Genomic DNA, 18,319 nt, shown 5'->3' on the forward strand with positions numbered 1-18,319 from the left:
CCTTAGCCTTGAACATCGTCATGAGTGACAGGGGATATATGCTGAAATTTGGTCCAGGGGCCGCCGAATCTGTCGACCAGTATCTGGAATATCGAAGGTTTGCTCTTTGAAGTTTGACTTCAAAAATAAAAACCATGGCATGGGATGGCATGATGTAAAATGTATCGATAACGAGTTAGCTATTTATATCACATCACAGCACGTTTAACTTGTCGTAGAACCAGAAGTCTAAACTCTAAGTTACGTTAATGATCTGCATTCACTGTACATGTACCGTATAACAGTTTCCTCAACAATTACTTATTGACTAACAAGAACATTTGAAGAATTAGATCCAACACTATCAGTTTCAAGTTTTAAGTTGATGCATTCCTATCAAAGAAGTAAACTTACAACAGATGAGTTCTACTCTGCCACTGCAGAGACCCAGAGTAATTATCAATCAGTAGGCCCTACCTGTAATGAGTATAAACACTGAGTCACTGCAATAAGCCAATAAATCCCAAAAAAAGTAGGTCTAGGCCCTAGCTAGGCCTACGTTTATTCAAGTTGTCATAAAATAGAGTACCTAACCGTTACACTTTATACAGTGGAACTGTAACCGTTAACGGTTAAGGATTGATTCTGAAATTGTAGAATAGGAGAAGGTCTACGTTAAAGCTGTCATTTTGCCACTTGTTTTCTTCGCAAATTGACACCGACGCTATACACTATCAATATGCACTGTTGCCACGCCACTATAAACTCTGAACAGTAGTAGTAGTGTGGAAAGTGCATAGGCCTAACTGTTAGGCCCTAGCAACATGTGTTAAAATGTATAAAGTAACGATCCAACTGAAATATCAAATAAAAGCTGAAACTATGCACACATAGGCCTATATGTACTCACGCACAGGAGAGTAGATCGTATCACCGGATGCTTTTTTTTTTCGTGGCTTTGAATTCCGTACTCGGAGGATGAAATTTCGGCTAAAAATAACACCACTTTAATATTCACAGAATCCTGGATATTACGAATTCAGCTAACTTATGTCAATTGTTCGCTCCAGTTTTTAGAAAATATGCTTCAGACATAGGGCCTACCCCTCTAAAAAAAAGTTGTCTTTTTGCGCGGTGCAAAATCGCATTGTATTACCAGACACGATTTTCACAATGAAATAACGTCTTTCTTACATGTACCTAGTCCTTGCACCAGACTCACAACTCATCCCACAAATCACCGTACACATTCTCACGGAGCGGATGACAAAGGAAAAATCAGCAAATGAGGCTCAAATTTCGTATTTTACAGTAAAATGTCTATCTTGAACATTTCGAACAGTTCACGGCTGACGCAAACACCTTGTGAGAAATCGACAATTTCTATTGTCTATGGGAGCTGCATGCGCTGGTGACGAGTTGTGGGCCCCTTCCTTAACGCACAACTATGCATCGTTCGCGTTTGAGGACGATGGCTATAAATTTCCGATATCGATCAGTGAACTTTTGGTTCTGTTGGAATCTTTCAGCATTTTTCCTGTATGTGAGTGGGATTTCATAGAATTTCAGTCACAAAATGTGATTCAAACATGCATAAATATTAACTACATTTTGTATGACGAGGTGCGGGTCACTCAACTGTAAATTTGAGGTGAAATGTGAATTTCTTTGTGTTTTTACATTCTTATGTCACGTTTTTTGCAATTTCAATCCACACAAAGTTCTGTTAATAGGCTAATCTACGAAGTCTCGCGCATACAGAATGTCATTAGTACGCAAAGATGTGTGTGACCGGTAATACCACATGTGATGTCAGGTAATACCATGCCTGTAAACACAAAAATGTTTTGTTATGAAAATTCATGTTCAGTAATGTCTAAATCATGGTTTACATGAAAGTCCATTCAAAGCAAATTGACCATTAAATTTTAACTTGTTAAAAGTGGGTTATCCAGCTGATTTCAACAAAGTAACTTTCAGCTGCCCCTGTGTGCCTATTTGAGTGTGCTAGAGAACCTACCAAACTTGAATCCTACAAGTATGTACGATATGAAATGTGTATGAGTGTGATGAATTCAGTGATCGAGTACAATTGAAATCTGAATCATTTTTGGCAGAATTGTTGGTGGTGATGATGGGGGCACGCTGTTCACCCCTAAGCAGTATGAGGACTACAAAAAGAGAGTTCTCCCAGCCAGGATGAAAAACCGACTTTTTGTCAGCTGGACGTCACCGACTGGAATGGACTGCAAGCTGATTGGCCCGGAAACCAAATGTTTTTGTCAGCACAGGTAGGTATAACCAAGAAATAGGTATATCAGCAGCAACAACAACAACATCATCAGTGTTCAGAACATATTGAGATTTTAAAACAACATCTCATGCTTTTCTTGTAGTAACATCCACGCTAAGGGCTCCCTCTCTCTGCAGCAGCATACAGATGTAGAACCGTAATTTTTTTGTTGTTTACTTTGATGTATTTCTGGTTTGTCTACTCTCCTTTTGTTGTCTGTCTAGACCTTGTATTAATTTGCATTACTAAGTAGTTTGCTTTCCGGCACTGCCTTGCAGTCTGACATTAATTCAGGTAAATTGATGATATTCAGATGTCACGTCCATGACCATGGCTTCAGATACCTTTTCTCTTCTTCTGTTTTGTCACCTTCATTCTTTCTCTATTCAGGTGTCTGATTAAATTCATTTCATCCAACACCTGATTCTTTAGTTGAGCCCAGACAGCTCCCATTCTTACGTAATCACCCCCTCTTCCATCATCTCATGCTCCCCTTTACTTATTGGTTGATTTATTGAATTAGACTCTTCCACTTTATTGAAGTCCTCCGTTCCATTTAGTTCTATTGGTTGCTCTAGATAATTTGAATATATTATATGTAAATATTGGTTATGTAAGTTATGTTAATGAAGTTTACTCAAAGATCTGATATACAGTATGTACATGTAGTTATAAATTAGTTTTCTTTTCCTCAGACATTACATACAGCACTTTTTCCTTGACCTGTCATGCAGTGTATAGTCAGTCTGTACTGACAAATTCAACAATTTCAAGACATGAAATCGCGCTAGAGCTGCAGTCTAAATTGTCAATCTCTTTTTTTGACCGACTTTGCACTGAAGACGAAATGCCATGGCCCGTCAAGTTCACTCTTTTTTTATCTGCCAATAGATACAAGCAGCATAAAACTGACTTTGAGGAGCTACCTTTAGAGAGACCGATCCTGTTGCCATGCAGGGTCAAAGGTTGCAAGTGCTCTGCGTTTAACTACGTTCCACTGAATGGGAGCCAGCCAATCAGATGCAGGTGCAAGCACTTTACAGATGAACACTCGGCAGATAAACATCATGGCTGCCAGAAAGGTGAAAATTCAGACAAGACACCCGTTTTGCTTCTTAGACCCTAATGATAACTCAGTTTTTGCAAGGAGGTATGATTGTGAGTATGAATCTTTAAGTAATGTAATGTCATATTTTTATCATAATGATTACAGTAATGATAGTAGCAAGAACAATAAAAGTGACAATACTTTATTGTTACCATTCTTATTGTCATTCTCATGATTAGTAAATTTGATATTATTGATCATTTATAATGCTGTAAATTTTGGTACAAGCTAGTATTCATCTGTTTACTTATTTGATAGAAGCCTTGCACCTGTGCAAAGATGTTTCCCTATCAGATTTTGATGATCTACTGGGGGATTTATTATATAAAGGTACGGGTTAAATGCAACGATGTGTGTACATGTAAGACTATAATGGATGTCAAAACAAGTCTCTTGCATGCACAAGTCACACCAAAAGATACCAAAAAGTGTGGGCCTTCAACATATCTTGCCTGAACAAAACAGCATTCAGAGTGTGGCCTCAGTGATTGCTGTGCTGTATGAGCAGTATACAAAATGTGTAGAACTGTTTCAATATGTCCCTTCTTCCAGCAAGACTTCATGATTTATATTATGTACTGGTCACCCTGTTCTACATTCCTGTTACCTCATGTCTGACTGATTTATGTTTCATTTTTCCTTTAGTCATCTTGGGATTAAAGGGATGGTATAGTATTGGTGGAGGTGAGGATTGAGCTTTTAGCTCTTTTTCTTTTGCAAGATACTACAAAACCACTTATTTTCATGAAATGTTACAGAGCATACCATTTTAATAATTCAAAGTTTATTTGATGAAAATTGATTCGAGATGTCTGAGAATTCCCCCCCAAAGTAAATCAAAGCAATCTTAATAAAAGATGGGTCCCACCTTTTCATCACCTTTTATTTGATCACTTTGTTTTGGATATCTCAGCCTTTTCAAACCAAACCAGAAGCCAGGTCTCAAACGAAACCATACAACCCCTTTAATGTGACTTTTGTTTCTCCTTGAAAATCAACAATGATGATTCAGCGGGATGCCAATGCGTATCCTTCCGGAGCTCATTCACTTGTAGCTGTGGCCAACCTACGTACGCACACGACACGATCGTCGAGACGAAGGCGGAGCGTGAGGCCAGGGGTCATCCAGTCGGTCGGGACGTCCCCTACGCGGCCATGGGTGGTCTGACCGGGTTTAGCTCCCTGGCGGAAGGCTACATGAGGCTAGATGATAGCGGAATTGGTGAGTTGTGGGTGCATGAAACTTCATTAAAGGACAAGTTCACCTTCATAGACATGTGGGTTGAGTGAATGCAGCAATATTAGTAGAACACAACAGTGAGAATTTAAGGAAAATCGGACAATCCATCCAAAAGTTATGAATTTTTGAAGTTTCTGCTCAGTCATGGCTGCATGAAAAGACTAATATAGCTTGTGATGTCTCATGAATACAACGATATAAAGAAAGAATAAAGAAAATTCAGCATATTTCCATTTTTCTTGCATAACAACAGAACACTCCACTTCTCTCTTTCAGAAGGCAGGGGGAATAATATTACCCTTAACATACGTCAGTAGCAAGTCAAAGAAATGTGCACTTTATTAAAGAAGTAAAGTTTTGTGAAATTCTCTTTTTATTTTCCTTATATAGTTGTACGCATGTGACATCATACACTGTAGTAGTCTTCTCATCCAGCAGTGACTGCGCAGATACTTTAAATATTCATAACTTTTGAACGGATTGTTCGATTTTCCTCAAACTTTCACTGATGTGTTCTACTAATATTGTTGCATTCTCTCAATCCTAATGCATATGAAGGTGGACTTGTCCTTTAAAGGACAGTTGATCTGTAGAACTTGAAAGTTAGTCTGAAAAGAAAGAGTAGGATTTTGTGAGTACAACAGTCATTTTCACAAAAGGGTTCTTTAACAGTCAATAGGAATGGGCAAAGTCTGTATGTTAAAATCAATGAAATTCTTATTTCCTCCAAAGATAATTCTATTGATTCATGATCTGACAGTTTAATCATGTTGAATGCTAGATCATATATCTTGTTGGCATCAGTGTAAGATTTGTAGTCAGCCATACATACATTTGTATCCTAATTTTTTCTTTTGCGTGTTTTGCTCCCATTCCCCATTTTCCCCTCTCCGCTCCCCATAAAATGCTCTCTCCACTTGCCTTCCATTTGTTATGGGTATTTAAATGGATGGTATATTATTGGCAGGGATGAGAATTGAGCTTGTGACTGTTTGCAAGATACTAAGGAACCACTTATCCTACAGAGCATACCATTCTAAGAGGAATTTACAATTTATTTGCTGAAAATTGGTTGTGAAATGGCTGAGATATCCACAAAAAAAGGAAACCAGAGAGATCCTAATAAAAGGTGGGTCTCGCCTTTTATTTGAATTATTTGTTTACCTCTTGGGCATTCCCAATTGAGTCATTCCCGTATCATTGGTTCCACATTTAATCAGGTACGCCAGATGATGCATTTCTCAACCAGCCAATCGGAGCCGCTGACCATCCATTCCTACGCATGCATGGACCAACTCTCAACCGGTTGGAGGGCAGAAGCAACCAGGAGGTCGCGAGGATGACCGATGACCTGGCGAACTTTAAGCTGACCGGTACGGACGCAGACATGGAGTATTACGAGAAGAGATACCAGCAGAGGGTAAGCAAATGTTCATCATTAGCAGTTTTGATTTGTTTTGTTTTGTTAATTGTTTGTCCTTTTTTTTTGCCTTAAATTCTAGTTAATTTCCTCTTCCTGGAGGAGGGGGGGTTTAACCTTGTCAATGAAAATGAAGGAGAGTGGAAGGGAAGCGTGAACAATAGACCAGTTTATAATTAACTCATGTACACATGGGTACGAATGCCCTTTCTATTTTCTCACTTGGTTAAGCACTTCACTTGTTTTCAAAGTGACATAATGCATAAGTTTATCTGTAGCAATTTATGGAATTCATGTTCAAGCAAAGAATGAACCTGTGTTGAGATCAGGTACGTGATCAGAATACTCCATCAGTTGATAATTTAGCAGGCATCCATTTCATTGCTTTGTAATCAATGCAAAAAGAGCCTCTATCCTTTATATTGCAAAATTCCATTCTATGACTTGCTGTCAGGTGGATGTGTTGGCCAGCACCATTTAGATAAAGATCACATGAATAATCATCGCATTACACATGCTTTTCTCAGTAAATTTACAAACCAAAATGCCTGCATGTACAAATGACCTTCTACTCATGCGCAAAGTGGAATTACGAACTGTCATGGTCTATTATTAGGGCATCATCTTGATGGCAGTGATTTGGCTCAGTCCGTAGCAAACCCCCAATCCAACTGACCTTGGTTCAATACACCATATCTGTGATGCATTACAATTTATGGATGTTTCTTTTCCCTCAGCCCAGTAACGAAGTATTTCATTCATGTGCTCCCTCCCATTGCGTTCCATAGGCAAGAAATCACCTAGCTGTTGCTAGGTCGGGCAAGCCTTTGGCAAGGCAACTTTTGCAAATGAAGCATGCATAAAATCTTAATACATTATAGAACCGGTCTACTTCCAAGTCCTTCTGAGCAGTGTTGTACATGCCGTCCCCTCTGCTCTCGTAAGAAAGTTATGGCCCGGTGAAGGCTTAACTATTCACCTGTAATTTATGGTGCCAAGGATATTTAAATTATGGCTGGGAGTCTGTGCAGAATGCATTTTACACCATAGTTAAACAATAGTCATATGATTGAGTCTTTAAGGCAAATGTTGGGTACATGCTTTATACCTCAACAGTTATCCTTCAAGTTAGCCCTTCATGATATCCAAAATACCAATAGAGGATCCTTGAACTTACCAAGTAAGTGAAAATTTAAAAAGAAAAAAAGAATGATGCAAAACTTTTGTGTGCTTCCATATATACAGCTGAAAGAAGAGAGGCAACGAGCCAGAGCCGCCCCAAACATCAGAGCCCCTGCAAGGAGGCAGCCTTTGCCTTCAATCAAGACAGCAGCTGGCAGCACGGCAGCCAGTAGAAAGACAGCAACCAGTGCCGGCAGATCGCAGAGTGGCAAGTCAGCGAATAAGCCATCATCGTCTGGGAAATGACCAAACTCCAGCAAATCGTAGCCGTCGAGGGCTGGCTTTTAGTGAGGGAGAGGTTTGTCAGTCCATGCAAATGTGCAAATAATTTGCTGTTACAATTTTTAATAAAGCAATAGCCAGGAACAATCAATCACGTACTAGATAATTCAGCCTTGTCATTTGAAAACTGTAATTATTGCAGCTTACAGGAGTATATAAACAGTGTCTATATGCAACGTACAAGTCCAAAGATTTTGGTCGTTGGTTTGAACTAAAATCACAGAGTAACTTTGCTGTGCCAGTGAACCTATCCATCTACTGTATACGCCAATTATTTCGCGAGGTTTTAATTTTTGCGAATTTCGAGAGTCCGGTGCTCTTCGGGAAATTAAAGACATGCGACAATAGTAACTCTGATCCCAATATGAATGTGGACGCACACATACACATTTCTCTGTTCAGTACAGTACTCCACGAACGCGAATTTAATCACTTGCAAAATCGTTGGGAAGACCCGATTCGCGAAAATTAAGACTCGCTAAACATATGGCATACACAGTGATTACATGTGCAGCCACTGGAAACAAGAAAGAGCAACTGCTAAAGAAGAAGTGACTTGTGCTAGAGTTGAATCTCATAATGAATAGGTGGGATATGACAAAACCCTATTTATGATGTATTACAGGGTGATTTTGCAGACCTGAACTCTTCATAGGAATAATATGTCTTTTATTTTTGTGTCACAATGCAGTGAGAAACCTGATAGTGCATGGTATTCATGACATGGTTTTTAGGTCCTCCTCATAATGAGGTTTCGCTGTATTGTGCACACAGACTTCTCCTTTTGCACTTAATCTGTTGTATATGCTTTTATTTTCGCGCACCGGTACAGATATTTTTGCGAATGAGGAGGTCATGGACATTTTCGAATTGACACAGAGGCCTTCATAAGCAACCTCAGCACATGGTGACATTCTCGTGTGTTTTTAAATTTGAGGTCCAACTGTCATTCCTGAAATTTGTGAAAATAAAACCTCGCGAAAATAACAGCTTATACAGTAGTTGTGAAGTTGTTTGTAGTCATAATGACTATATCGTTATGATGATGGTCATCATTATCATCTTTGTTTTAATTATTTGTCACCAACTGGTAGGCAGTCACCCTGCATCGAATACTAGGCCATGTAGAAAAGTTCATTTGGTGTGTTTTTTTTCTTTTAGAAATTTTGTCTGAAATATGAAATATATATCTATTATACTGTATGTCTTTAAGCCTTGTATGGGAGGGGCAAAGTGCACATATTATGTAATGTTTTAGAAACTATTGCCACATCTCCTTACACTAGAGCCCACATCAGGTCTGACACAAAAAACAGAATTTCAGAAATGGATTTGCTGTGATCACCTCCAAAGATGGTTGCCAAGATAGTCACCATCTCAATATTCTTTTCAATTACTTATTATAACAATATGAGATGCTGATAGAGTCTCTGAAAATCTTGTTATGACATAGAACACCTCTCAACTGAATCAGAACTTTTAAAAGTTAGTATATCTGATAGGGTTTTGTAGGATTTGGAGTGTGAGTGCTGACTTTACTGCTTTCCCTCTTTCTAATTGCACACCAGCTGAGTGTAAAGGCTGCCTTAGAGCTTTCTTCTCTCTTGGTGCACCTGCTGAGTGTTACATATGGCTGACTAACTCTATCCTCTCTCGGAGCGCCAGCCGAGTGTGATGTTCCAGATTGACTATGTCCATGTGGAGGGTCCATTCGGACGGGAGATTTTGCCCTCGAGACAAAAAGTCTGCTATCAGATTGTCGTTGCCGGGGATGTAGGAGGCTATCGGGGTGATGGCCTGGGTCCGGCACCACGTCCATAGCTGAGCTGCTAGGGTGTTCAGCTGGATGGAGCGTGTACCCCCTTGTCTATTCTAGGCAGCAACTGTAGTGTTGTCCGCGCGGAAAAGAACAGTGCGGCCCCGCACACACTGCTGGAAGTGGCGGAGGGCTAGGCGTACAGTTGTACCGCACGCAGTTCCAATACACATGTGTGAGGGTTGATCTGGGATGGCTCATCTTCTTCTGTGTCCATGTCCACTTCTGACTGACCATCACCTTGTTGACCTAGATGATAAGAATGAGAAAAGTAATGTACATTGTAGATGACCCCATTCAGTGCATTTGGCCATAAAGCCACGCCAGCAAAAAATGGAAAAAGAAATAAAAGAGACAAATTTTATGAACGTTAAAACCCTCTGTGCCATACCGAGAGTCCATACAGACCCTTTCATAAATGTTATAAATAACACAAAATTAGTGACATGAAGGGGGGGGGGGGGGGGGGGACACCTGAGGCTATCGGGATGATGGTCGAAGGTGGTGCATGAATCTAGCTCTTCGAGCTGCCTTTGTGACAAGAAACCACCATTGCATTACAGCTATCACAAGCAACATATGGAATGACAATTGTCTTGCTATCTGATGATTCTGAGGAAAGGTAGTATGTCAGAATGAAAGCAATCAAACTTGCTCTCTATTGTATCTGCTGTTGTCTGACTCCCCCATCTCATCCTCCCAGAGAAGGTCGTCCTGAGTGCCATCGAAGTCGTTGCTTATGCCGCATTTCAGGAATGCTCCCTGGATGATTGATGGAGGCAACTCGTCCCAGACCTTCTTGATCCAGCCGCATATTGTCTTGAGATTTGCCTTCTTCATTCTGCCGCCCTTGGTGAAAGACTTCTCCCCTTGTATCATCCAGTCTGACTAGCATCTCCGTAGGCCATCTTTGAAGGGTTTGTTGATACCAACGTCGAGAGGGTGAAGGACGGATGTCATGCCTCCGGGGATCATTACAAGGTTGGTGTTGCTCTCTTTCAGGAGTTCCTTGGTTGGAGCCGTGTGATGACACGGAAGAGCGTCCAAGACTAGCATGCTGCGTTTACGAGAGAGCCCACCCACTCGCCGATTCCAGACGACCCGCAATCAGTCTTCAATGAGCGCCTGATCCATCCAGCCTTTTTCTTGAGCCCTCACGATGACACCTGAGGGGAACTGTACCTTGGGGATGGTCTTGCACTTGAAGATAATGTAGGGCGGCAGCTTACTCCCATCAGCTTCTCGGCAAATATTTGTTGTTCTTCTCACTCAATGATTCCTCAACATTCTCACGCTGACGGACCCCGCCCCCTTAGCTGAGATGGTCGTGTTACTCGGTACGTCAACGTCAACGGTATATGATCGCCGTTGCCTATCTGGCTGAGTGTGTAATTGTGCTGGCGGCACATCTTTATGACGTACAGCGGGAACGTAGTAGTCTTCTCCTCCAGATTTTCAGGGAGATGTTGGGCGATATGGGTGCACCTGCAAAAGGATAGGTCGTGACGCTTCTTGCAGCGGTAGGCCCAGGAAGTACCCGCTGCGAAATCTCCGATGCTGCCTAATATCGGCGATGGAACGTGCCTTCAAGCAGAGTGCTTGAGTGGCAACAGCGTTCCCAGCAGCCCTCTGCTCAACAACCCAAGCGAGAAGCTGCTGCTCCAGCTCTGGCCAGCGTGCCTTGCCGGTCCTCGTGGCCTTCTTCTTGCTCGGCATGTTCTCTTAGTGCAGGGTGGTCTTGTTCTGCCGCCAGCATCGGACGTTCTTCTTGTCTACATCATACTTCCTACCCGCTACCCTGTTGCCAAACTCCTCTGCATACGAGCAGACATCGAGTTTGAATGAAGCTGTGTAAGAAGTTTGACGCATCTGGGCTTGGCTTAGTTATTTTCTATCTTCTTCGTGGCTTGGCTTGGTTATATTCTGTCTACGTCTTGACTTGTCACGAGAACTTGATCGGGTCTTGAAAAACTTGGAGAGATGATGCTATCGAGACAACAGTTGGTTCTGGAGCTGGGGATCGAATGATGGAGACCCCGGGTTTCCCCTACCATTTATAAGCCTAGCTACATGTCGGTACTAATTGTAGGTGCCCATGCAATAAAGTACCAGTTGACAAACGGGACGATATATGTTGCAATCGATCAGGTGTTTATTCACAACAGTCGTACCCATGAAGCTGGAAAGAAAATTATATAAGTGAAATATACAATAATGTGGTCTAATTCAGTTTCACAAATTACAATAAAATTGCTTTGTCATTCATATATGTCTAATGATTGTTTTTACACTAAAATTATGCATTTATACAATAATTACTAAAGTTATATACATCTATAAATCACAGTCCTTCCAATCTGATATTTGCTAAAGAGTAACATCAATACTAATTCAATCACTCTTCACAGTATATTTGTTATTAAATCTTAACCTCTATATACAAACTTATAAAATATTGTAATCATAAAAATCACATATACATTGTATACAGTCACATTTAGATAGCTTACCTCTGTGGTGAACATTATATCGCATATTAGCAGCTTGTTTCTATGGTTCGTTAACTTTGATTCCTTTTCCTTTAAATATTTTGTTGCTTAATGTACCTTCAATGTTTTCGGTAGTAGCTACAGACGTGAAACTGATCGGAGCGTACAAAATCATTCTACTATTTTGTTACCATTACAAGATCAAAGGGAAGTGCCTACGCTCATACAATAATCAAAGCATACAGCCTACGCGTATTATAAGGCAGTACGCTCATCTAACAATTAATACTGCCAGGGAGAGTAACTGTTACCATGGCAGCAGCCTGGGGACAGCTGCCACACTAATCAGTAAAGATAATTACTAACCATCAAAGTACTTAGGCCCGCCGTGCCCTGATTAGCTGGTTACAAAATGTGTTAATCCCTTTACTGGCCGCTCTTCCTATTGTCGTTCACACACTATTGTGTTGAAACTCGCAAAACAACTCCCGGACCTGGAACTGGTTGACAGTCATTGATTGACAGCTATCAATAGGGCATTTTGTAATTTGTGATTTGATCTATGTACACATCTTGCTCAATGCTTTCTACATTCATATACCAACATACATCTCAATATCAATATATCGTGAGCCATTTTGAAAAGGGCATGGTTATGAAACTATTCCTCTTCTTTAATCACAAAAATTCATATTCATGATTTGGGGCTTTCATAAACAACAATCTTATCTGATTTATATATCTAATTGAATTCCAATGGTATGCTTACGCCATTCACTTACCCAATCGTTACAACATTCGGATGAATAATTATCTTTAAAAATTAATCATGATAATCTTACCTGACTGAATTAGCTGTTCACTCAGACTCTCAAAAGTATTTGCATGATTGTCCTCGTTATCACGAAGGTCACAAATATTTTGCTATCTGACTGAGTGTCACTATAATTATGTAAACCGCAGCTGGATCATCACCATTGTCATATTACTCATTAAAATGATCAAATTACTTAATATGTAAATCACTATCGTTATCTGCACCATCATTGCCCCGCAAAAAACACAATCATGGAATATTCAATGTTATTGTCATCTCCATTGAAATTACCTCCACCAGTTTTCATACTCTTAAAATCCTGATCATAACGTAAATATTGTAGGCATCGTACCATCATCAAATCATCGCGCAGTGTTAGCAATCATAATATACCACCTACACCAATTCATCACAATCATAATTATAACATTCTTAAGCTTTAATGGCATCGTACCATTATAAAATCAGTCTTATCATAGTTATCATTACCACCAACACCAATTCATAGTCTTTATTAAAACGATCAAAACACAAGCATCATGATTGTATTTGTACCCTAATCGGTAGTCAAAGCATTGTTGATATCAAACTCCGCAGTAACAGCTTCTGGATTTATGAGAAATTGTTCTGTAATACCTTTACCTTGCTTTCACTGTGATTCATTGCAGTCAACGAGTAATATTAATAATGATGATAACTATAGAAAAGCACTCTGAGAGTGCAGACTTTACACTTGTTTCCTTTCTTCAATACTCTTTGATAGCAGCAGCGTGACACACTTCCGGCCAGGGCTAAGTAATGGAAATTACTCGGCTGGTGGAAAATGCACTTTTGATCATGTCCAACATTACACACATTACAAGCGTGACATATATGTCTGGATTTGTTATCTTCACGGCTCTCGAGCACCAGGTGACTAGGCCTAACACATAAACGTGTTCCACAGAGGTGGGGTGCATTAAATGAGCTATCAGATGGAATATCCCATGATCCAGTGATCCAGATCATCAAAGCAAGTCTATGTGCGTGTATGGTCGTACGGGACTTGCTTCTCTCTGAAATCACAACATCCACCAGCCCATATCCGTTCTTTTGTCGGCCGGTGAAGACCCAGCAATGGCCTGGGTCTTCCACCTAGTTTGAGAATCTTCCTTTCCAGCTTTTGCTGGTAATCAGCTGGAGTAGACTAGCTGCCTATTATCTTGAGCCATGTTCGTAGTTTCGTAACACTAAGAGAGTAACACTTGTTTCGCTAGCTTGCTAGCACTCAAATTTTTAGATTGTAGGCAAGGCCTTGGTGTGGGAACAGCTAGCCAATGATACTCGAGGTTAGCCTCTCTCTAAACTAAGTTAACAGCAGCAGCATCAGCATCAGTTTAGTTAAAATAATTGCTCCAATAAAGCACCTCGATGAGTCATACTGGCACATAAAATCTGAACAAAGAAGGCACAAATTTACGAAATCTGTAAAGTCGTGATAAGATTCGTCAGATGTAGATATAGAACTTGAGGTCTAGTGCACTGTAGTGCTGAATTATTGTTTGGAAGCGCAGCAGTATGTACACACACAGGCACTTTGAATGAAGCTACCTTAAAATTTACCTCAAAATTTTGGAAAATCCTATGATCCAGTGTCCCAGATCATCAAAGCAAGTCTATGTGCGTGTATGGTTGTAAGGACTTGCTTCTCTCTGAAATCACAACGTCCCGCAGCCCATATCAGTTCTTTTGTCGGCTGGTGAAGACCCAGCAATGGCCTAGGTCTTCACCTAGTTTGAATGTTTTCCTCTCCAGCTTTTGCTGGTAATCAGCTGGAGTAGACTGCCTATAGTTAACTTGAGCCATGTTTGGAGTATCGTAACACTAACAGAGTAACACTTGTTTCGCTAGCTTGCTAGCATTAAAATTTTTAAATTGTAGGCAAGGCCTGGGCGTGGGATCAGCTAGCCAATGATAATTGAGGTTAGCCTCTCTCTTAACTACCTAAGTCAACATCAGCAACATCAGCATCAGTTTAGTTAAAATAATTGCTCCAATAAATCACCTCAATAAGTCATACTGGTGCATAAAATTTAGACAAAGAAGGCACAAATTTACGAAATTTGTAAAGCCTTAGTTGATAACCTTGTGAGGTGTAGATTTTGAACTTGAGGTCTAGTGCACTGCAGCACTGAATTATTGTTTGGCAGCGCAGCAGCATGTACACACACTGGCACATTGAAGGAAGCCACATGTACCTTAAAATCTACAAGTCAAGTCTACGCGAGTGTAGGGGTGTTGAAATGTTACTGGACAGCACAGATTTGTACAAGCAGCATTTAAATGTTTCTGACACAAGCGTGTTGAAATTTCAAACGTGTATACAAGTACAGCTTGTATATGTATTTAAGATAAAGAAGCATATTTTCTTCTTCATTGTGCTCATTTTGATCTTATGAATTTCACTTAGGCATGGCATTGCTTAAATTGATATCTATCTGTACGGGGAGAGCCTCGTCGTGCATAAAATGCAAACGGAACTTTTGTATGCAAGGCACTTTCCATGTAGACTTGTGTGAATTACATACATACTTTATACGGCTCACACGGGTAAATAATTATCCATTGAGACATATGTTAAAATTCAAAATTCAAAAAATTCTGTAATATAGCTGGGAGAAATGAGGTGTTTCATCTTCAGTAACCTGAACAAGTGAGGTATACCCTTTCATCCATCAAATTTTCGAGGGGGGGGGGGGTTCTTCAGCTCGAAACTCTGTCCAAGGGTCGCAAAGCCAGACTACAAGTTTCCTTTACTACTAAAAAAAAAAAAAATCGCATATTTTCTGTACATGCACCCAATGAAATATAGTCCCTTTAAATTCCGTGAGAAATGGCTTATCTTCCAACCAGGATGCAGTTTGTAGAGGAATTCACACTCAATATCAGCAGCTATTCACTTTTGACCACACTCCCTTTTCGGATTTTTGATTAATTTTTTACTTCACTTATTTCAATATCTTTGGTACAAATTTGTGATGGGGTCTTGGATATTCCATTGTATTTACAGGTGTGAGCCCTATACTCCTCTGAAGTCCAATATATTGAAGCCCATATTACATATAGAAGGAATACATTTGTAGAGAATAGAGCATTGTGTCCAGCTTATGCAAAAACATGTGACACAGTGATAGTAGAAGTGATATTGTGGCAGACGTGGCAAGTATGGCTTACACCATGCAGGGAGGTAACATTATGCTCCCTCACTGTCAGCAGAGGAGAAGGAGAGATACAAAATTACAGTCAACCTTGTTTAAGTTGACCTTGATAAGTCGAATAATCATCTTAGTTGGAGTTCTTTTCAGGTCCTCTTCTATTATATTCAAATCCCTTATAAGTCGAATTTTCTCGAAGCCCAAGCTATTTCTTCAGTCCAACTAGATTTGACTTGGGCATGGTTGACTGTATCCTATGTTGTTTTCGGATGCACTGTGTAGAATAAGCGATTGGATATCGTTCCGTTCATGTACTACACACCTTGGACTGTACGCCTTATTAATCCCTATTTCAGCCAGACTCCAAGTCCTGTATATCACTTTCAATTAGCCTTTCAAAACTCTGTTATTGACATAGAATGATCCAGTTATTTCTCTACATTATCACATGTCTCATGTAAGGTATTCATCATCAGATGGGAACGGAATCATTCATCTGTTTGAGTTTTCCAAACTTGATACACCAATTTCATTGCGTAAAAACAACCAAAGATTCCTTCTATACCAAGTTTCAAGTACATGTACACTTTATGTGCACAAGACAGATTTTTTTTTTTATTTTGTTTCTATTACTTCAAAGGAACTCACAATATTTACAAGTGATTCTCAAAATCAACAAGATCATGAAATATAAAAATAATAAAAAAATAACCATAAAGTCACTTACACAGAATAGATACATAGGGCCTACAGTGGCAGATATTTGAAATGTACAACAAATATCAATTATGCGCGAAACTCCGAGACGGAATAAATTCATCCAAAGATCACTAGCATCACCAATTTTCCATTATTGCGTACATATAACTAACCTCTTAAACATAGTAAAAGAGCCCAACCAGTACAGAAGTCCAGGACAGACAGAACTGGGTAGCGGAGCGATCCACGACACAAAACATGACCTCCCCCGCCCCCCTCCACACACACACACACATTCACACATCAACACCCAACTAAACCTCCTCACCCGGCTATTAGAAAAACTGTTTTGAAACAGCTTTTCCCCGAGGAGGAGTCCTGTGAGTTTTCTACCAAAGCTAGGGTATACATGTAAATGTATTGCTGGTCTCAGACTGGGCTACGTCATTCTATGCAGCTCATTCTCTGCCAAAAGGTGAAACAGCTGTAGGAAGCACACTCTTTTTTACTGTGTTGACAGTACTGACATTGTTTAAACCATGTTTGAGATTGCTAATTAATTCCTTTACAATTACAATTTTCAAAAACATGTTTCTAGAGAGTTTTGAATAACACCTTTTAAAAACCTTATGTTTCAAAGCAGTATTTGATTACCAATACGAAAATGTAAACCACAAAACACAATTTCAAAATCATGTTTCTGGCCAGAAAATGTTGCCCAGGTTATGTAACAAAGTAAATAGTTTATTTTAGTTTTAGAGTAGAACATCTAGAAATTAGAAGTTTACCTAGACCTCTAGCCTAGCTAGAGTTAGACACATGTGTAGGGCTGCTTAGATGTTTTATCCAACACATTTTTTATAAGTAGCCTCATCATTACTATCAAAAAGTTAACGCCTTTTTATAGGCACGCCTTTATTCTATCGTCAAATCTAAATTTTAGTCCTCGGAGTTGTTTTCTTACCACCAATAAAAGGATCTCCGCATATTCTGGCGTTCGCTGACGGCTGCCATTCAGAACCATCGCAATTCAACTTTTTGAGTGCAACAGTCCAGTGTTTTCGTCGCTCTGGATCCTTAGGGAATCGGTGAAACGAAGGCTTCTTTCCACTCATAAGAGTGTGGTTTGTACATCCAACAGCCTCACAATTTCCAGGCATTTTCAGTATTGAAACAAATAAAGTTAGATGACAAATGAACAAAACTGCGAAGCGGAAGACGGTGTCAACCCCGTCATCCTGCCGCCCGCACAGCTACCGTAGTACAGCTTGCTGATGCTCGCAGGGCACCCCGGCAGAAAACACGTACAGCGTTACCACTCCAGGGCCCTGTACATACCACTCCAGGACCCCGTTTTGTCAAAAGATAAATTTAACGTTAAGTCAAGATAATCTATGATTAACTTCTCATATCAACTCTAAGTCCACTTAATCTATGATTAACTTCCACAAATTAACTTGAAGTCTGTTTTATCAAGACACCCACAGTTGGAAAAATTTTAACTTCCTCCAAAATCAACATTTAACTTTTCTCAACCGCTCCAAATCCATGATAACTTAATAGTTGATAAAATATTAGCTTTAAGTACAGACAGCCTAGGTAGACTGAATTGTAAGGCAATTTACAGAAGAAAGATGACTGTCACACTTTCCTAGTCTAGCTGGGGTCTTGTCACAAATGTTTGTCTGTTAACTGCTCACTTTCTCTAACATTTAGTTGCGTTTCGTTCATGTAATTATGGTCTTTTCCTTGCATGAAATTCACGATCGGCACGCATTGCTCACGCGACTGCTGCACGCC

The 18,319-nt window shown here is 39.9% G+C and overlaps 1 protein-coding gene across 1 annotated transcript; it reads left to right on the forward strand.

Annotated features, from left to right (window-relative positions):
• The first annotated feature begins 4 nt into the window (after window positions 1–4).
• Window positions 5–8,020, forward strand: LOC140243810 (protein FAM221A-like). Its single transcript, XM_072323477.1, has 6 exons — window positions 5–97; window positions 2,097–2,270; window positions 3,164–3,354; window positions 4,393–4,602; window positions 5,841–6,040; window positions 7,286–8,020. The coding sequence occupies exons 1-6, from the start codon at window positions 21–23 to the stop codon at window positions 7,466–7,468; spliced, it is 1,035 nt and encodes a 344-aa protein (XP_072179578.1). The 5' UTR covers window positions 5–20; the 3' UTR covers window positions 7,469–8,020.
• The last annotated feature ends 10,299 nt before the right edge of the window (window positions 8,021–18,319 follow it).

The sequence above is a fragment of the Diadema setosum genome, chromosome 20, assembly GCF_964275005.1.
Source record: "Diadema setosum chromosome 20, eeDiaSeto1, whole genome shotgun sequence".
Classification (NCBI taxonomy): Eukaryota; Metazoa; Echinodermata; class Echinoidea; order Diadematoida; family Diadematidae; genus Diadema; species Diadema setosum.

What these genes read in the sequence shown, in the direction of transcription:
- LOC140243810 (XM_072323477.1), top strand. Translation starts at nt 21, where the DNA reads ATGAGTGACAGGGGATATATGCTGAAATTTGGTCCAGGGGCCGCCGAA. An exon ending in CAGTATCTGGAATATCGAAG is followed by an intron (nt 98 to 2,096) that starts GTTTGCTCTTTG and finishes CATTTTTGGCAG; the next exon opens with AATTGTTGGTGGTGATGATG. An exon ending in AAATGTTTTTGTCAGCACAG is followed by an intron (nt 2,271 to 3,163) that starts GTAGGTATAACC and finishes ATCTGCCAATAG; the next exon opens with ATACAAGCAGCATAAAACTG.